Source organism: Microcaecilia unicolor, chromosome 6 (genome assembly GCF_901765095.1).
Source record: "Microcaecilia unicolor chromosome 6, aMicUni1.1, whole genome shotgun sequence".
NCBI lineage: Eukaryota > Metazoa > Chordata > Amphibia > Gymnophiona > Siphonopidae > Microcaecilia > Microcaecilia unicolor.
Window position 1 is genome coordinate 207376842 of NC_044036.1, and position 21607 is coordinate 207398448.

At 47.5% G+C, this 21607-nt stretch overlaps 1 protein-coding gene across 2 annotated transcripts in view; it reads right to left on the bottom strand.

Annotated features, from left to right (window-relative positions):
- The window catches only part of F13B (coagulation factor XIII B chain), a 145441-nt gene that overhangs the window by 43552 nt on the left and 80282 nt on the right, over positions 1-21607 (bottom strand). For both annotated transcript variants that reach the window (XM_030207384.1, XM_030207383.1), the window contains one exon: positions 10433-10618. In XM_030207384.1, the coding sequence (XP_030063244.1) occupies positions 10433-10618 (186 nt within the window). The remainder of the gene's footprint in view (positions 1-10432; positions 10619-21607) is intronic.

Here is a 21607-nt window from a genome sequence, read left to right on the forward strand (position 1 = left end):
GCTTGCTCAGGGGGAAGAGCATCAACCAAGCTCGCCAACTGCCGCACATTGTTCCGCATGTGTATGCTCGTGTAGAGCTGGTAAGACTGGATCTTGGACACGAGCATAGAGGAATGGTAGGCCTTCCTCCCAAAGGAGTCTAAGGTTCTAGCGTCCTTGCCCGGGGGCGCCGAAGCATGTTCCCTAGAACTCTTAGCCTTCTTTAGGGCCAAATCCACAACTCCAGAGTCATGAGGCAACTGAGTGCGCATCAGCTCTGGGTCCCCATGGATCCGGTACTGGGACTCGATCTTCTTGGAATGTGGGGATTAGTTAATGGCTTGGTCCAGTTCGCAAGCAATGTCTTTTTCAGGACATGGTGCAAGGGAACAGTGGACGCTTCCTTAGGTGGAGAAGGATAGTCCAGGAGCTCAAACATTTCAGCCCTGGGCTCGTCCTCCACAACCACCGGGAAGGGGATGGCCGTAGACATCTCCCGGACAAAGGAGGCAAAAGACAGACTCTCGGGAGGAGAAAGCTGTCTCTCAGGAGAGGGAGTGGGATCAGACGGAAGACCCTCAGACTCCTCGTCAGAGAAATATCTGGGATCTTCCTCTTCCTCCCACGAGGCCTCACCCTCGGTGTCAGACACAAGTTCACGGACCTGTGTCTGCAACCTCGCCCTGCTCGACTCGGTGGAACCCTGTCCACGGTGGGGGCGTCGAGAGGTAGACTCCCTCGCCCGCATCGGCGAAGCTCCCTCCGCCGATGTAGTCGGGGAGCCTTCCTGGGAGGTGGCCGCGGTCGGCACCGCACGCGGTACCGACGTCGGGGACCTCAACCTGGGCGATGGGCCAGCCGGCGCCGCGCTCGACGGTACCGGAGGCGCAAGCACCGCCGGTACCGGAGGGGTAGGGCGCAACAGCTCTCCCAGAATCTCTGGGAGAACGGCCCGGAGGCTCTCGTTCAGAGTGGCTGCAGAAAAAGGCTGAGAGGTCGATGCAGGCATCGACGTCAGAACCTGTTCCGGGCGAGGAGGCTGTTCCGGGCTGTCCAGAGTGGAGCGCATCGACACCTCCTGAACAGAGGGTGAGCGGTCCTCTCGGTGCCGATGCCTACTGGGTGCCGAATCCCTCGGCGACCCAGAGCTCTCGGTGCCGACACGGGGAGGAGACCGGTGTCGATGCTTCTTCGACTTCTTCCGAAGCATGTCACCGGAACTCCCCGGCACCGACGAGGAGGACGTAGAATCCATCCGTCGCTTCCTCGGGGCCGAGACCGAAGAGGGTCGATCCCGGGGGGGCTGTACCGCAGGAGCCCTCAGGGTAGGAGGAGACCCACCCGAAGGCTCACCGCCACCAGCAGGGGAATGGACAGCCCTTACCTGCACTCCTGACGATGCACCTCCGTCCGACGACATCAGCAGACGAAGTCTCGGTACCACCGACGTCGATGCAGTCGCCCGATGCCTCGGCGCCGATGCAGAGGTCCGATGCCTCGATGCAGTCGATGGAGCGGCAGCCAAGGGAGATGGTCCGGACGCTGACGACGTCGATGCACTCGATGCCTCCGGTGCCGATGCCGACGAAGAGCCCGAGAACAAAACGTTCCACTGGGCTAATCTCGCTACCTGAGTCCGCCTTTGTAACAGGGAACACAGACTGCAGTTCTGAGGGCGGTGCTGGGCCCCTAGACACTGAAGACACGCAGAGTGCCTATCAGTGAGCGAGATTACCCGGGCGCACTGGGTGCACTTCTTGAAGCCGCTGGAAGGCTTCGATGTCATGGGCGGAAAAATCACGCCGGCGAAATCAAAAGCCGAAATGGCGAAAATTGAAGCACCAAATTTAGAGGGAGAAAAATCTCGACCGAGGCCAAACTAGGCCTACCCCGACAACGAAAGAAAACTTACGGGGCAAAACTTGAAAAAATACGGGAAGGGCAGAAAACCCGATAGGGTCTTCCGGAACACTTCCGGAGCGCTTCCCAAACTTTTTTAGAAGAAAATACACGAAAAACACGTTGAAAAGGACGCGCGAGGTCGACTCTCTGGGGCACGAACGGCGTAACACGACCGTACCGAGCGCGGACGAAAGAAGACTGGCCGGCTCGAGCCGGTTTCGGGCGGGAAGACGGCTGCGCATGCGCAGTGCGCATGGGCGCGCGAGGACTAGCAAAGGCCTTTGCTAGTAAACTTTCCGATGGAGGGGGCTGCCGAGGACGTCAACCCATCAGTGAGAACAAGCAGCCTGCTTGTCCTCGGAGAATTAATCTTACAAAGGCTGCTATGAAAGTATTCAGATTAATTATGGGGTTGTTTTTGGCATTATTTGTCTACATACAAATGCTAAAGAAACCTAACATAAATGAAACAAAGTTTATGCTAATTAGTAAGAATGGGAGAACATACTTTAAACAACTCAAAGTATGTTCTCCCATCATCAGTTAGGATCCTTGGAGTAATGATTGACCTGACATTTCCGCCTAAGTGTAAGTGGATCAGGCGACCCTCAGGGGGAGGAATGCTGGCTTCGTCCTAACCCCTGGTAAGCCTTTCCTCAGCTGAGAGGTGCCCAGCTCTACCACAGGCTGCCTTTCAGGTGCTGTGGAGGACTTGCAGCTCATCTGCATTATCCTTACAGCCTTCTCCGGGGTGACACCCAGGTCCACTCCGATCCACTCAGGGCCTCCGCTCTAGGTGCCGCGCGCCTAACGGCACAGGGCATTTTTCTCTTTACATCTAATCTTCTTCCCAGTTGCTAAACTACCTCAGTCATTTATGGTCCCTATTCACATTCTCTTCTTAGCCCTGTCCCTTCCTAATCTTTTCCCTCACCCCCTACCTCTCTCCGCTATAGGAACTCACTGCCTATCCATTGACTTCATCACCTCACCTTCTCTCCTACCCTCTTCCTCCCTCTTGGCTTTTAATCTCCGTCTCTTTCTTCCCTCCATTTTGCCTTCCTCATTCCACCTAAATACATCTCGCCTTCGACGCCTTCCTGGCCACACCTCTTCTACTCTCCTCCGCTCTCTTTTACTCCTTCTCTTACTCTCAGCTGGTGACATCAATCCCAATCCTGGCCCTCTTCACCAACTATTATCCCAACTCTACAGATCTCACCGCGACCTCTAACCTCATCTCTATTCTTCTTCTCTGCCCTTCTCTTGCGCCCTATGGAATGCCCGCTCTATCTGTAACAAACTCCCCTATATCCAGGACCTCTTTATCTCGCGTCACCTCCATCTGCTCGCCATAACAGAAACCTGGCTCTGCCCTGATGACTCTGCTTCAGTCGCAGCCCTCTGCCATGGCGGTTATCTTTTTTCACATACTCCTCGCCCTGCTGGTCGCGGGGGCGGTGTTGGACTACTTCTCTCTCCCTCCTCCAGATTTCAACCCCTTCTTCCACCTCAATCTCACTGTTTTTCCTCCTTTGAAGTCCACTCTATCCACCTTTTCTCTCCTCTGCCTCTTCGAATAGCAGTCATTTATCGTCCCCCTGATAAGTCCCTTTTATCCTTTCTCAGTGACTTTGATGCCTGGCTTGCCTTCTTCCATGATCCTTCCTCCCCCTCTCTCATCCTTGGTGACTTTAATATTCCTGCTAATGATCCTTCCAACTCTTATATTTCCAAGTTACTCGCTTTAACATCCTCCTTTAATCTCCAACTATGCTCCACCTCCCCCTCTCATCAAAATGGTCACTGTCTTGATCTCATCTTCTCCTCCAACTGTTCACCCTCTAGTTTCCTTGTCTCTGATCTTCCCCTCTCTGATCACCATCTTATAACTTTTACACTTAAATCTCCTCCCTCCGAGTCCCGTCCTATCTTATCTAATTTATCTAGGAATCTTCACGATATTGACCCTTCATCTCTATCCTCCCATGTTTCAAACCTCCTCTCTACTATGGCACCATCCACGTCTGTCAACGAGGCTGTTTCTTCTTACAACAATACTCTATCCTCTGCCTTAGACACTCTTGCACCTTTGATGACCCGCCCTATAAGGCGTACAAAACCCCAACCTTGGCTGACTTCTAATATCCGCTACCTATGTTCCTGTACCCGCTCCGCCGAACACCTCTGGCGGAAATCTCGGGCCCTTGCTGATTTCTTACACTTTAAGTTCATGCTGACCTCCTTCCAATCTGCTCTTTTACGCGCCAAACAGGATTATTATATCCAACTGACCAACTCTCTTGGCTCTAACCCTCGACTTCTCTTCACCACATTGAACTCTCTCCTCAAGGTGCCCCCTCCCCCAACTCCCCCTTCATTATCTCCTCAGACCCTTGCTGAATTCTTTCACGACAAGGTTCAAAAGATAAACCTTGAATTCTCTACCTCGCCACCTCTCCCTCCACTAGTCCGTTCCCCTCTCTCTCCTTCCCCTCATTCCTTTTCCTCCTTTCCTGAAGTTACTATAGAGGAAACTACACTTCTCCTTTCTTCCTCAAAATGTACCACCTGTTCCTCTGATCCCATTCCCACCCACCTTCTTAATGCCATCTCACCTGCTCTTATTCCTTTTATCTGTCACATTCTCAACCTCTCACTTTCCACTGCAACTGTCCCTACTGCCTTTAAACATGCTGTGGTCACACCTCTCCTTAAGAAGCCTTCACTCGACCCTACTTGTCCCTCTAATTACCGACCCATCTCCCTCCTCCCTTTCCTTTCCAAATTACTTGAGCATGCTGTTCACCACCGCTGCCTTGATTTTCTCTCCTGACGTGCTATTCTTGACCCACTACAATCTGGTTTTCGCCCTCTCCACTCAACCGAAACTGCGCTTACTAAAGTCTCCAATGACCTATTACTGGCTAAATCCAGAGGTCTCTATTCCATCCTCATTCTTCTTGATCTTTCCGCTGCTTTTGACGCTGTCGATCACAGCATACTCCTCGATACCCTGTCCTCACTTGGATTCCAGGGCTCTGTCCTTTCCTGGTTCTCTTCCTACCTCTCCCTCCGCACCTTTAGTGTTCACTCTGGTGGATCCTCTTCTACTTCTATCCCTCTGCCTGTCGGCGTACCTCAGGGTTCTGTTCTTGGTCCCCTCCTCTTTTCTATCTACACTTCTTCCCTTGGTTCATTAATCTCATCCCATGGCTTTTCCTAGCATCTCTATGCTGATGACTCCCAAATCTACCTTTCTACCCCTGATATCTCACCTTGCATCCAAACCAAAGTTTAAGCGTGCTTGTCTGACATTGCTGTCTGGATGTCTCAACGCCACCTGAAATTAAACATGACCAAAACCGAACTTCTCATTTTTCCCCCCAAACCCACCTCCCCACTCCCCCCATTTTCTATTTCTGTTGATGGCTCTCTCATTCTCCCTGTCTCCTCAGCTTGAAACCTTGGGGTCATCTTTGACTCTTCTCTCTCCTTCTCTGCTTGTATCCAGCAGATCGCCAAGACCTGTCGTTTCTTTCTTTACAACATCCATAAAATCCGCCCCTTTCTTTCTGAGCACTCTACCAAAACCCTCTTCCACACCCTTGTCACCTCTCGTTTAGACTACTGCAATCTGCTTCTTGCTGGCCTCCCACTTAGTCACCTCTCCCCTCTCCAATCGGTTCAAAACTCTGCTGCCCCGTCTCGTCTTCCGCCAGGGTCGCTTTATTCATACTACCCCTCGCCTCAAGTCGCTTCACTGGCTCTCTATCCGTTTTCGAATCCTGTTCAAACTTCTTCTACTAACCTACTCACTCTGCTGCTCCCCAGTATCTCTCCACACTCGTCCTTCCCTACACCCCTTTCCGTGCACTCCGCTCCATGGATAAATCCTTCTTATCTGTTCCCTTCTCCACTACTGCCAACTTCAGACTTCGTGCCTTCTGTCTCGCTGCACCCTACGCCTGGAATAAACTTCCTGAGCCCCTACGTCTTGCCCCGTCCTTGGCCACCTTTAAATCTAGACGGAAAGCCCACCTCTTTAACATTGCTTTTGACTCGTAACCACTTGTAACCACTCGCCTCCACCTACCCTCCTCTCCTCCTTCCTGTACATATTAATTGATTTGATTACTTTATTTTTTATTTTCCTGTACACATTAATTGATTTGATTTGCTTACTTTATTTTTTGTCTATTAGATTGTAAGCTCTTTGAGCAGGGACTGTCTTTCTTCTATGTTTGTGCAGCGCTGCGTACGCCTTGTAGCGCTATAGAAATGCTATAGAAATGATGATCCAGTCTGCCTGATGCAGCTTCTCCCTGCTCGTTCCAGCCTCTCCAGCTGTTCCAGCCCGCCTGATACAGCTCTTCCTGCTCGTCCTAGTCCATCTGCTCCAACCTCCGTCGGAACCAACTCTTCCTGCTTGTTCCAGCCACCTGCTCCTGCCGTTCCAGCCCGCCTAATCCTGCTTACTCCAGTCAGCTTGATCCAGCTCTCCAGCCTTCTGCTCCTGCTGTTCCAGCCTACCTAATCCTGCTTGCTCCAGTCAGCCTGATCCAGCTTCCCCTGCTCGATCCAGTCCATCTGCACTAGCTTGCTCCTGCCCGCCTGATCCAGCTTCCAGTCCATCTGCATCAGCTTGCTCCACCCCACCAGCTTGTCCAACTTGCCTCCTCAATCACTCCCTACCTCTGTCACTACCTATGGCCCCCTTTCACATTCTATTCCTCACCCTATCCCTCCCCAATCTCTGCCCCCTCCCTCCGCTGTCTACCACACGAACTCACTACCCATCCCCCCCCCCGTCCTGCCCACTACTGCAATACCCTACCTACCCCTATCCTCCTCCACCTCACCATCCCTACTGTCCTCCTCCTCCTTCCTAGCTCTCACCCTCCAACACCTTCTTCCTGCCATAAACCCTTCCCCATTCCTCCTCTGTGCATCCCGCCTTCGTCGCCTTCGGCGCCCTACCTCCCCCACCCTTCTCCGCTCTCTCTTGCTCCTTCTCCTGCTATCCGCGGGAGACATTAACCCCAACCCAGGTCCACCACACATGCCCTCGTCCTCATCTCATCTATGCAATCGTTCCCGCAATATCTCCAATCTCATCTCCATTCCCCTCCTCCCCCTTCTTCCCTCCCCTTCTCGTGTGCCCTGTGGAATGCCCACTCAATCTGCAACAAACTTACCTTCACCCATGATCTCTTCATCTCCCATTCCCTCCATCTGCTCGCCCTAACCGAAACCTGGCTCACCCCCGACGACTCTGCCTCAGTCGCAGCCCTTTGCCACGGAGGCTACCACTTCTCCCATTCGCCCCGCACAGCTTGCCGCGGTGGTGGCGTTGCCCTACTACTTTCGCCCTCCTGCAGCTTTCAACCCCTCCTCCTACCACAGTCTCACTGCTTCTCATCCTTTGAAGTCCATTCAATCCGTCTATTCTACCCGCTGCCTCTCCGAGTTGCAGTCATCTACCGCCCCCCTGATAAGTCCCTCCCTTCCTTCCTTACTGATTTCAATGCCTGGCTCTCCGTTTTTCTGGAGCCCTCATCCCCATCCCTCATTCTTGGTGACTTCAACATACACACTGATAACCCAACCGACTCATACGCTTCTCAATTCCTCACCCTAACTTCCTCCTTCAACCTCCAACTGAGCTCCACCACCCCTACTCACAAATCTGGACACTGTCTTGATCTCGTCCTCTCCTCTACCTGCGCGCCCTCTAATCTCTGCGTCTCTACTCTTCCCATTTCTGACCATCACCTGATTACATTCACACTTCATCACCCTCCCCATCAGTCCCGCCCAACACTAACCACGACCTCCAGGAATCTCCAGGCTGTTGACCCCCCCACCTTATCCGCTAGTATCTCCGATCTCCTCCCGTCCATCACGTCCTCCGAGTCCGTCGACAAGGCTGTTTCCAAGTACAATGCCACTCTCTCCTCCGCCCTAGACACCCTTGCACCATCTGTTTCCCGTCCCACAAGGCGCACTAATCCCCAGCCCTGGCTTAACCCTTGCACCCGTTACCTTCGCTCCTGCTCTCGATCAGCTGAATGCCTATGGAGGAAATCTCGCACCCATACTGACTTCATTCACTACAAATTCATGCTATCCTCCTTCCAGTTCTCCCTATTCCTTGCCAAACAGGACTACTACACTCACTTGACTAACTCCCTCAGCTCTAACTCTCGTCGTCTCTTCGCCACCCTCAACTCCCTCCTCAAAGTGCCCTCCGCTCCCAACCCCCCTCACTCTCTCCTCAATCACTAGCTGACTACTTCCGCGACAAGGTCCAGAAGATCAACCTCGAATTCACCACTAAACCTTCTCCTCCTCTTCTTCCCATCACCCACTCCCTCAACCAATCAACCCAGGCCTCCTTCTCCTCCTTTCCTGATATCACTGAAGAGGAAACCGCCCATCTTCTCTCCTCCTCGAAATCTACCACCTGTTCCTCAGACCCCATCCCCACCAACTTACTTATCACCATCTCTCCTACTATCACCCCTCCCATCTGTCATATCCTCAACCTCTCTCTCTCCACTGCGACTGTCCCTGACACCTTCAAGCATGCTGTTGTCACACCTCTCCTCAAAAAACCTTCACTAGACCCTACGTGTCCCTCCAACTTCCGCCCCATCTCCCTCCTACCCTTCCTCTCCAAAATACTTGAACGCGCCGTTCACAGCCGTTGCATTGATTTTCTCGCCTCTCATACCATCCTTGATCCGCTTCAATCTGGCTTTCGCCCACTTCACTCGACAGAAACGGCATTATCCAAAGTCTGTAATGACCTGTTTCTCGCCAAATCCAAAGGTCATTACTCCATCCTCATTCTCCTCGACCTATCCGCCGCTTTTGACACTGTCAATCACAACTTACTTCTTGACACACTGTCCTCTTTTGGGTTCCAGGGCGCTGTCCTCTCCTGGTTCTCCTCTTATCTCTCCCATCGTACTTTCAGAGTACACTCTCATGGCTCTTCCTCCACCCCTATCCCGCTCTCTGTTGGAGTCCCTCAGGGTTCTGTCCTTGGACCCCTTCTTTTCTCTATCTACACCTCTTCCCTGGGCTCCCTGATCTCGTCTCAAGGCTTCCAGTATCATCTTTATGCCGACGACACCCAGCTTTATCTCTCCACACCTGACATCACTGCGGAAACCCAGGCCAAAGTATCGGCCTGCTTATCCCACATTGCTGGCTGGATGTCCAACCGCCACCTGAAACTGAACATGGCCAAGACCGAACTTCTTGTCTTCCCACCCAAACCCACTTCTCCTCTACCTCCACTCTCTATCTCAGTTGATAACACCCTCATCGTCCCCGTCTCATCTGCCCGCAACCTCGGTGTCATCTTCGACTCCTCCCTCTCCTTCTCTGCGCACATCCAGCAGTTAGCCAAGACCTGTCGCTTCTTCCTCTATAACATTAGCAAAATCCGCCCTTTCCTCTCCTAGCACACCACCCGAACTCTCATCCACTCTCTCGTTACCTCTCACCTTGACTACTGCAACCTACTCCTCACTGGTCTCCCACTTAGCCACCTATCCCCCCTTCAGTCCGTTCAGAACTCTGCTGCACGTCTTATCTTCCGCCTGAACCGATACACTCACATCACCCCTCTCCTCAAGTCACTTCATTGGCTTCCGATCAGGTACCGCATTCAATTCAAGCTTCTGCTACTAACCTACAAATGTACTCGATCTGCAGCCCCTCCTTACCTGTCAACCCTCATCTCCCCTTACATTCCTACCCATAACCTCCGCTCTCAAGACAAATCCCTCCTTTCAGTACCCTTCTCCACCACCGCCAACTCCAGGCTCCGCCCTTTCTGCCTCGCCTCACCCCACGCGTGGAACAAACTCCCCGAGCCCATACGTCAGGCCCCCTCCCTGCCCATCTTCAAATCTCTGCTTAAAGCCCACCTCTTCAATGTCACTTTCGGCACCTAGCCTCTACACCTCTACCCAGGAAATCTAGACTGCACAACTTGACATTTCGTTCTTTAGATTGTAAGCTCCTTTGAGCAGGGACCGTCCTTCTTTGTTTATGTTGTACAGCGCTGCGTAACCCTAGTAGCACTCTAGAAATGTTAAGTAGTAGTAGTAGTAAATAGTAGTAGTAGTAGTAGCAGCTGCTTCTAAATTTTGGTCTCTTAGACAATCTAGCCCTTTTGGCTTTTCAAGTCCTTCATTTTCTTATCAAGCAGCTATTTTTTTGGAAAAATCTTCCTAATGATTTCTGGTCAATTACTGATTATAAAACATTTAGGAAATTTTTAAAATCATTCTTATTTGAAAAATAGGTTTTACATATTTTAAGATATGGTAGTAATAAGATAGAATGCTGTACATAACCTTTTAGATTTGAAGTTTTATTTGATTTTGTAATTTATTTTTCTATTGATTGACATAATTGTATTTCTGGGTTGCACTGGCTTTTTTACCTATGTGATTTGCATTGTACTATTTTTTGTGAATATGCAGATTATAAAAATAATAATAATAATTATTATTATTAAACTTGAACTTACCTGCACAATGAGGAGGTGATGGCCATTTTCCCATTTTACAAATAATTTCTTTAGATCCAGTTATATTATAACCAGGGTGACATCTGTATTGCACTCTATCACCACTGTAATAAATCTCAGATTCTATAAGTGCCTCACCATTTTCAGTATGAGGCGGCTGTCCACAGTTGACCTTTTCTTTAATTTCTGGAAGCACATCAAAATATAGAAATATTCAGAGAATCACTGCTAGAAAATGAACATTCTGTAGATAAAGTAAGGAATCCTTTTAACTAAGCTGCATTGAAATGTTGCAGTTTCCATTGTAAAGGAAATGGGGAAAACCCTAGGAACCTGGGAGAAACGAAGGGAAACAGATCCTACAAACCCCCAAAAGCCACAGAGGAGTCTCTCCCTTACAGGCCGCTTTTCCCCAAGAGCCAACTTAGGAGCAGGAACTACAAATCCCAGCAGCCACCTTGGGAAAAAGAGAGACAAACCAGGGTGCATTCACAAGAGTCACCAGAGGGGGGCTGCCGGAGAAGGAGAAATACTAATTCTCCAATCTGGGAGAAAGAGAGGTGGAACAGGTGGGAAAAAGAAGAGAAAAAGCCCGAAAGGGTTAATGAGGAAAATGAGGAGCAGCTGGGAAGAGGGTGGGGCGAGGAGAGTATGGACTGGGCTCCTGAGAAGGAGAAAGAGGAGTTTGGGCCTTGGCCCATGGAGCTGACAGTACCGGAGCAAGCCCTGGAGGAGCCCATGGATATATCCGCCCTGGCCCAGAGAAAGCCACAGAAGTAAGACAGTCCCTGGCTAAGAGGGGGCACGGGCCAGAGGAAAAGGGGTCAAGCGGGAGGAGGTCAGAAGAGTGAGTAAAAGTCTGACCAAGAGGGTGGGACCCCAGGCTTTGAGCCCGCGCAAAGCCAGATGAACTGTGGATTTAAAACCCCAAGGTATATTGCTATTTTTGAGAGCTTGGGGCTCCATGAACTGTGGATTTAAAACGCCACGGTATATTGCTATTTTTGAGAGCTTGGGGATGCATGAACTGTGGATTTAAAACCCCAAGTTACATTGCTGATTTTGAGAGCTTGGGGCTCCATGAACTGTGGATTTAAAACCCCAAGGTATATTGCTGATTTTGAGAGCTTGGGGGGCGACTGGAACTGTGGATTTAAAACCCCCAAGTTATAATGCTATTTTTGAGAGCTTGGCTACCTGAATGGTGAATTTACAAGCCAAGCTGTATTGAGCTGTTTTTTTTTTATGTGTTTTGAACCCAGGCTGTATGGGGACTGTGTTATAACAATCCTGGGTGGTGCTAAATAAGACTTTCTTGCTTTTGGAGCCGCTCCGCCCAAGGAAACCGGGGAAAGGGGAACCAGCGGCTGAAGCCGGGGCTGTGTTCTACCAAGCTGAATGAGAGAACAATAAAAGGGAAAAGTGCGTGTTTGATCCTGATGTTGTTTTATTTGTTTTGTTGAAAAAGACTTGTATGCTAGAGGCTGCTGAGAAGGGCGGATAGCCCTCGAGGCTGAGCGACGCCCAGCAACCTTTTACACCATGTACTAATGGACAAAGGTAAGATATAGTAACTGCAAAGCCTTTATGATAATTGTTGGGGTTGTTTCCAGAATCTTCCTATACAGTTAACATAGAGGCAATAAACTTCATGCTACCTATTGAGGAGACTTTAACTGTTCTGTGTTATCTGATGTGCTATCTTAACATGGAGTGGGGGGGGGGGTCACACTGTATATTTAAGTGTAAGGTACAGTTCTCACTCAGTCTGAAATCCAGGTGCAGTCTCTTCCAATACCCTGCCCCATTCCACATTTTATCAGTGTGCTAATTTCCACTCTAAAGGCCTTTTAATAAAGATTAGCACATTTTATCTGCGGCAGGACCCATAGGAATAAAATGAGTCCTATGAAAGATAACATGTTTATGTTTATTAAAACATTTAGGGGCGCATTTTCAAAACAGAAAAACATCCAAAAAGCAGCAGATGGACCTGTTTTGTGCCAAAACATCCAAATCATTATTTTCAAAACACTGTTTTAGAAGACTTTCTATGCAGTTCATATACAGTGCATCCAAATCACAGTAGGGTGTGTTGGGGGTCTTAGGGGCGGGATTTGAACATTCTCAAAACTTGGACATTTTTCTGCCATAACGGAACAAAGCAAAAACGTCTGGATCTAAAAGTTAGATTTTTTGGTCTAGACCTGTTTCAGTCATGACTAATCACAAAAAAGTGCCCTAAATCAGTGTTTCCCAAGTCCAGTCTTGCAGTACCCTTTGCCAGTCAGGTTTTCAGGATATCCACAATGAATATGCATGAATTTGATTTGCATACACTGCCTCCATTATATGCAAATTTCTTTCATGCATATTCATTGTGGATATCCTGAAAATCTGACTGGCAAGGGGTACTCCAGGACCGGATTTGGGAAACATTGCCCTAAATAATCAAATGGCCACTAGAGAGATTAAGGCATACCCCCACCTTATTTCCCTAGTGGTCACTGACCCCATCACACTCGCCAAAGATGTGAAAGTAACAATACATATCAGGCTCTTGGACAGCTTCAGAAGTTATGGCCAGTTATATTAAAGCAGCAAGCAGGTCCCTGGAGTAGCCTAGTGGTTGGTGCAGTGCACTGTAGAGAAGGGGACCCAGGTCCATATCCCATTCTAACTGGTACACTTGTGGTGGAAAGTATGAGCCCTCCGAACCCCACCAGAAACCTACTGTACCCATATATAGGTGACATCTGCAGTCAAAATGGTTATTGTAGTGGTATACAGTTGGGTTGGTGGGGTAACAGTGAGATGAGTACCTTGGACCTTTTATGTGAAGTACACTGCAGTGTCCCCTAGAGTGCCCCACTGTTCTGCTGGGATGTCTGTGTGGCTACTCTAATAAGAATATTGGCCCTCCATACATTCCAATGGCTTGTTTTCCCCTTGGACAGATTTGTTTTTTCAAAAATGGTCCAAAAAGATAGACACACTGAGCACAAAAACATCTAGCAAATGGCCATTTTCAAAACAAAGAGATAGACGTTTTCTGGTTTGAAAAAAGCTATGTTTGCCACTCGATTTTTGGACGTTTTCTACAAAATGTCCAAAATTGTATTTAGATATCATATCAAAAATGCCCCTCTTAACATATCACTTAGCTAATCCAAAAATCAAAGCAGTTTACAATAAAACTTTAAAAACACAAAGACAAATTAGAAGGGAACTCCAATTTAAGATACTGAAGTCTCATACTTAAGGAAGAAACCATATCATTCTATCCAGATATATCCAGATGAAATCGCCCTCATTAGTCTACTAAATTAAATGCTAATGTAACCCTGGTCTCACCACAAAGTTCAGGACACCAGCTAGCTCTTCGGATCAGCACCCAATCCAGGGTCACAACAAAAGTTTTATTTGGGCGCAGGCCAGAGCCAGGCTTGATCCCAGTAGACCATAGGGTTATAAGCCTCCTCAGTCTGGGAACAAATGGCCTTCACTCTCACTCCAAAGAAACTCTCCACTCCAGGATTTGCATTTTGCGCAAAATAGAACTCTACTGGAACGTTGCAACCGACAGAATTCCATATTTTCTCAATATCAAACAGTTTCTTTTGTATCCAGTTTACTTTGCTGAAAGAGGTTTTTGTGCCAGTCCAAGACTCTTGGTGTAACATATCTACATAATAGTCTCTTTATAAATCCTAGGGTATTTACATATTTACAGCACCACCAGTCTTTCAATACCTATCCTCTCTGGCAGAACAATCCAAGGCTGTGTTTGCTGCTTTTGCTGTGGTAAGCTGTCCCACTGGGCTTTATCCAGCTGCCAGACCCACTTAAGACCAGACCTCCCTGTTTGTCCTTCCTCTAAAGGGGCACTTCTTTGAGCTGCTACCTCTTGCACCAAACACCCAGGATTAGTTAACCCATTCTACCTCATACTTCAGTTAATGCTTTGTGAAAAAGTTCCTCTTCATTCAGCCTTAGGTTATTGGGCCTGTCCAGGCCACCCCTTCTCTTCACGGATCCTGGAAGGGGTAAAGGCAACCAAACACCATGTGTTCAGTAATCTCATCACTTTTATCACCTTTCAATTCCACTCCACTGTGACACTTAAGACCCTGTTTACTAAGGTGCCCTAGCATTTTTACGTGCACTAAAATTAGCGTGTGCTAAATACTAGAGAAACCCATATATTCCTATGTGTAGCTCTAGCATTAGAGTGTGCTAAAAGCGCTAGTGCACCTATAGCGCGGCTTAGTAAACTTGGCCTCTAATGTCAGTTATTCTTTACTAATACTCCCTCTGGGCTGGGTACTCCCCCTCCCATCCATTACTGCTCTCCTTCATCCCAGTGACTCTGGAGAGTTCTACAACATCTAGTAATCCCCTGGGGAAATTTCCAAACCAGTTTACCAGGGAATTTACTAACTTTCAAACATGTGCTTTAATTTGAATCTTAAAATTCTTTAAAGATTCCACTTTGCATAAAGCAATAGGTAAACTATACCAAAGTGCTGGAGCCAAACAAAAAACGCACTATCCCTGGTTTTGCCAAATGTGCTTTAGAAGCATGGGTATGATCATCTTATGCAGGGTCATGCATTTGGGCTGCAAAAACCAAAGGGAATGATACCGTTTAGGGGGAAAAGAACTTCTGTGCACATATGTTATGATCTTAAGGTGGCCAAACAGGTAGAAAAGGCAATGGAAAAAGCTAGAAGAATGCTTGAGTGCATAGGGAGAGGAATGGTCAGTAGGAAAATGGAAGTGATGATGCCTCTGTATAAGACTCTGGTGAGACCTCATTTAGACTATTGTGTACAATACTGAAGACTGTACCTTCAAAAAGGTATAAACAGGATGGAGTCGGTCCAGAGGGTGGCTACTAAAATAGTCAGTGGTCTTCGTCATAAAATGTATGGGGACAGACTTAAAGATCTCAATATGTATATTTGGAAGAAAGGCGGAAAAGGGGAGATTTGATAGAGACATTTAAATATCTATATGGCATAAATGCACAGGAGGTGAGTCTCTTTCAGTTGAAAGGAAACTCTGAAATGAGTGGGAATAGGATGAAGATGAAAGGGAATAAACTCAGAAGTAACCCGAGAAAATAGTTCTGCATGGGAAGGGTAGTAAATTTGTGGAATAGACTCCAGGTGGAAGTGGTGGAGACAAAAATAGTATCTGAAGAAGAGATCATGGGACAAATATGTAGGATCTCTAAGGGAATGTTAGGGAGAGCAGATGGCATGGATGGGCAGACTGGATAGGACATGTGGAGGGGCATAATCGAACTGGGTGCCCAAGTTTTCCTGAGGACGTCCTCGCAGGACGTCCCGTGAAGGGGCGGGGAAACCCGTATTATCAAAACAAGATGGGCGTCCATCTTTCGTTTAGATAATACGGTCGGGGACGCCCAAATCTCAACATTTAGGTCAACCTTGGAGATGGTCGTCCCCAATTTTCAGCGATAATGGAAACCGAGGACGCCCATCTCAAAAATGTCTAAATGCAAGCCATTTGGTGGTGGGAGGAGCCAGCATTCGGAGTGAACTGGTCCCCCTCACATCCCAGGACATCAACCGGACACCCTAGGGGGCACTGCAGTGGACTTCAGAAAAAGCTCCCTGGTGCATAGCTCCCTTACCTTGTGTGCTGTGCCCCCAAACCCACTCCCCACAACTGTACACCACTACCATAGCCTTAGGGATGAAGGGGGGCACCTACATGTGGGTACAGTGGGTTTTGGAGGGCTCACATTTACGACCACAAGTGTAACAGGTAGTGGGGGATGAGCCTGGGTCCACCTGCCTGAAGTGAACTGCAGTACCCCCTAAAACTGCTCCTGGGACCTGCATACTGCTGTCATGGAGCTGGGAATAATATTTGAGGCTGGCATGGAGGCTGTAAAAAATATTTAATTTTTTTTAGGGTGGGAGGCAGTTGGTGACCACTGGGGGAGTAAGGGGAGGTCATCCCTGATTCCCTCCAGTGGTAATCTGGTCAGTTCAGGCACCTTTTTGAGGCTTGGTCATAAGAAGTAAAGTCGCCCAAGTGCTCATCAGGGATGCCCTTCTTTTTTCCATTATCGGTCGAGGATGCCCATGTGTTAGGCACGCCCCAGTCCCGCCTTCGCTATGCTTCCGACACGCCCCCGTGAACTTTGGTCATATTTGCGATGGAAAGCAGTTGAGGACACCCAAAATCGGCTTTTGATTATGCCAATTTGGGTGACCCTGGGAGAAGGACGCCCATCTTCCGATTTGTGTTGAAAGATGGGTGCCCTTCTCTTTTGAAAATAAGCCTGATAGAGGGGCATTTTCGATAGAACATCTAAGTCAGAATTTGGACGTTTGACAAAAACGTCCAAATTCTGAACAGGAAAGATGGTCATTTTCGAAAAAGATAGACGTCTATCTTTTGTGTTTGAAAATGCTATGGATGTCTTGTGATTTGGATATTTTGTGATTTGGACGTCCTTTTTTTTTGGGTCCATTTTCGAACAAAAGACGTCAAAATGCAAGCTGTCCAAAGCAGAGCAGGAGTGGCTTAATGGTTTGTGCAGCAGACTTTGACTCTAGCAACATGGGTTCAATTCACACTGCTGCTCCTTGTGACTTTGGGCACATCAAATGCACAAGGGGCATTTTTGGATATTACATCTGATTTTGGATGATTTTTGTAAAACTTCCAAAATCAGAACAGGAAAGGTCTTTTTCTACCAAAAAAGTCTATCTTTTCTTTTTGAAAATGCTTTATGGAAAAATGTTTTATGATTTGGGGGAGTAAGGGGAGGTGATCTCCGATTCCCTCCAGTGGTCATCCATTCATTTGGGGCACTGCTTGTGCAGAGTAGAGAAGTAGCCTAGTGGTAGGGCAGCAGACCTTGATCTTGGGGAAGTGGGTTCAATTCCCATTGCAACTACTCATTATAAAAACAGGTCTAGCTCAAAACATCTAAGTTTTACTCTTGGACGTTTTTGTTTTGTTCCATTATGGCTGAAAGACATCTAAGTCTTAGGAATGCCCAAGTCCCACCTTGAACACACCTCTGGCATGCCCCCTTGAGATTTAGATGGACTTCAGAGAAAGACATCTAAAAATAGTCTTAGAAAATACTGATTTGGATGTCTTTGTAAGATAAACATCCAAATGCAGACATGTCACTTTTTGGACGTTTTTCTCTTTTGAAAATGAGCCTGATGGTCTTTGCCAACATTTTTCTATGTTTATTTAATCTAAGGGACCAGCTGGGAACATATGGGACTGCCAAAGAAGATAAATAAGGTGGTGCATATTCAAACAATGCCCTATGGGCTAACATAAGTATCTTAACTTCAACTCGATATTTCACCGGAAGCTGATGAATCTTCAAAAACAATGGAGTAACCTGGTCCCTAAAATGTGCCTTACCTAATAATTGAATAGCTGAATTTTGAAACGTTTAGAATCTCTTTAACTTAGTCACCACAAGATCTTCATAAACCAAATTACCATAGACTAATGTCAAGATTAGAAATGCATGGATGAGGGTAAGAAAAGTGCCTTCATCCATGAAATTTCTAATAGCCTTGAGCTGTCATAGAGCACAAAAATCCTGCTCTGAGAAAGTCAGTTGAGCGCATGATCTAGTGCAGGAGGTAATGATGCTGATTTGATATGATCAGGTTTGATATAAGCTCTGGAGTAAGTACAAACAGAAAATCCAATATGTTAGCATTTTACTTTCAAAAAGAAAACAATGATAAAATGAGAAGTATGGTAAAAAAAGAAACTTAGAGGAGTAGCTGCAAAGGTCACAAATTTATATCATATGTGGTTGCTGTTAAAAAAATACTATCCTAGAAGCCCAGACCAAACATATTCCATGTATTAAAAAGCAGGAAGGAAGGGCAAACGACAGCCGGCATGGTTAAAAAGTGAGGTGAAGGAAGCTACTAGAGCTAAAATAAAATCCTTCAGAAAATGGAAGAAGGATCTGACTGAAAATAGGAAACAGCCTAAGGAATGGCAAGTCAAATGCAAAACGCTAATAAGGAAGGCAAACAGAGACTTTGAAAAGAAGATTGTGTTGGAGGCAAAAAGAAATGGTATTGCTGATGAGTCATAGAAACTGAAACAAATTTCTGTATACCTGGAAGATGTAATGGGGCAATTTGACAGAGTAGCAAATTGCCTGGATTTGATGATATACATCCCAGAGTACTGATACAATTGAACAATAAACTTAATTTATGTAATCAAACATGGAAGATTGGAGGGTGGCCAATGTCATAGGAGCCAACTTTTCAAAATGATTGGGAGTGCTGAAATTGTTTTTCTTTTTACAGGTGGTGCATGCCCCCATCCCTCTCCCCCTCTTCTTCTCCCTCCTCCCTCCGAGTTCCAGGCCCCCTCCCTCTGAGTTCCAGTCCCTCCCTCTCTCCCTGTTCCAGGCCTCCCTTCCTCCCTTCGAGTTCCAGGCCCCCTCCCTCTCTCTGAGTTCCAGAGGCCCATCCCTCTAAGTTCCAGGGCCGGCCCCCCCTTCCCTCTGAGTTCCAGGGCCCCCTCCCCTCCCTCACTCCCTCCCTCCCTCCGAGTTCCAAGGTCCCTCCGAGTTCCATGGCCCCGGTCCCTCTGAGTTTCAGGGCCCCCCTCCCTCCCTCCCTTTGAGTTCCGGGCCCCCTTCTTCCGAATTTTAAAAGTCATCTTACCTCGTCGGGGTTACAGTGGCAGCAGCAGTGAAAAGCGTGCAGGCTCGGTGCTTCAGCCTTCCCTTCTCTCAGCTCTGGTCCCTCCCTTGCGGAAACAGGAAATGAGGGCAGGACCAGAGCTGAGAGAGAGAGAGAAGGGAAGGCTGAAGCGCTGAGCCTGCACGCTTTTCACTGCTGCTGCCGCCGTAACCCCGGCGAGGTAAGATGACTTTTAAAATTCGGAGGGAGGGGGCCCGGATTTCGAAGGGAGGAAGGGAGGGATTTTTAAAATTCTGGACTGGCGAAGGGAACTTCCAGTGGGTGAAGTATTGGGGGTACTCGAGCACCCACAGCACCCACGGAGTCGGCGCCTATTGCCAATGTAATGCCAATTTTTAAAAAGGGTTCCAGAGGTGATCAGGGAAATTATTGTGTTCAGTTTTGGTCACTGTATCCCAAATAGATATAGAAGAATTAGAAATGGTTCAAAGAAGAGCAACCAAAATGATAAAAGGGATGGAACTCCTCTCATATGAGGAAAGGCTAAAGAGGTTAGGGCTCTTTAGCTTTGAAAAGAGAAGGATGAAGGGAGATAGGATTCAGGTTTACAAAATCCTGAGTGGTGTAGAACAACTAGAAATGAATCAATTTTTTACTCATTCCAAAAGTACAAAGACTAGGGGACACTCAGGTTACATGGAAATACATTTAAAACAAACAGGAGAAAATATTTTTTCACTCAACAAATAGTTAAGCTCTGGAACTCTTTGCCGGATGATATAGTAAAAGCGGTTAGCATATCTAGGTTTAAAAAAAGGTTTAGACAAGTTCCTGCAAGAAACGTCTATAGTCTGCTATTGAGACAGACATGGGGAAGCTACTGCTTGCATTGGTATTGGCAGCATGCAGTATTGCCATTTGGGATTCTGCCAGGTACTTGTGACCTGGCTTGGCCACCTTTGGAAATAGGATACTGGGCTAAATGGACCATTGGTCTGACTCAGTATGGCTATTCTTATGTTCTTAAATACCAGTAAGCCCGGTGTCAGTGCCAGGCAAAATGGTAGAGACTATTATAAAGAACAAAATTACACAGCATATACATACACATGAATTGGTGAGACACAACCAGCAGAAATTTAGTCAGGGGAAATCTTGACTCACCAGACTACTACATTTCTTTGAAGGGGTGAATAAGTATGTGGATAAAGGTGAGTCAGTCGTTCCCAGTGGGTAGCATTACACGCACGTTCAAACAGTGGAGGGAGGCCGGAATTTTCTTCCTATTCCAGGTTACACAGAGGGACGGAGAGCTACGGTCTAGGGAAAACCTGCAGGAGCATCTAGGATTAGAGCTGGGAGACTTCTTAGCTTACACACAGCTGCAGCACTATGTGCGGTCGCTCCCCAGGTCCGCGTTACAATACTCAGTGCTGGCACAACTAACAGAAATCCTAGATTTAGAGGCCAAACGCCCAGTCCCACTAAAATACTATCATGCACAAATTAGGGATGCCCTGTCACCTGCGCCATATCCCCAGCTGACAACTGTGGGCTGGAGAATTGAGAACTCGTATTGGGCCTAATGTTATACAGGCCTGCCTGCAGACATGCTATAAAGAATATGAGAATGTGGACATGCGAGAAACGCAATTTAAATTTTTGATGCGCCTCTTTATCTCTCCGCATAGAGCATACAGGGCAACATTAAGACCAACAGACGATTGCCCTAAGTGTACCGGGAGCGGAGCTCATTTGGGTCACATGTTCTGGCACTGTCCTCCAATATGGGCCTTTTGGTCTTTGATATGCGGGCAGGTCTCTCGAATGTGGCAGACACAATGGGTAGACAACCCAGGACTCTTGTTTGATGAATTCATTAACCGTAGATCCAGCAAGGCAGGCCAGCGTCAGTTTCAGAGAAGGGCAGTACTGATGGGGAAAAAATCAATACTCAAGTTGTGGCTCCAGGAGGAGAAGCCAACAATTCAGCTCTGGAGGGGATACTTGATTTCACTCTGCGCTTTGGAACGAAGGAGCGTACGTGATCTGGCTACCACACGAGGGGAGAGATACCTACAATGTTGGATGCCATTTTTGGACACATTGCTGCCACGAGCGCGTAGTAGAATATTAAATGGATAACTTATCAAGGGGAAACTAAAAGACTGGTGAAGAGGGGGGAGGGAAGGGAGAAAATTGGAAATATCAAGATGGCATGCACAGCTTTACAATCGATATATAATTGTAAGGAGACTGAAGGGAATCCATGGCTATGTTATAAATAGAAGATGTAATTTGCACATGATTGTCATCAATAAAAATATATTTAAAAAAAAAAGGTGAGTCAGTCGATATTGTGGTTCTGGCTTTTCAAAAGGCATTTGACAAAATACCTCATGAAAGACTCCTGAGGAAATTAGAAATTCATGGGATAGGAGGTAATGCCCTATTATGGATTAAAAACTTGTTGAAAGGAAACAGAGAG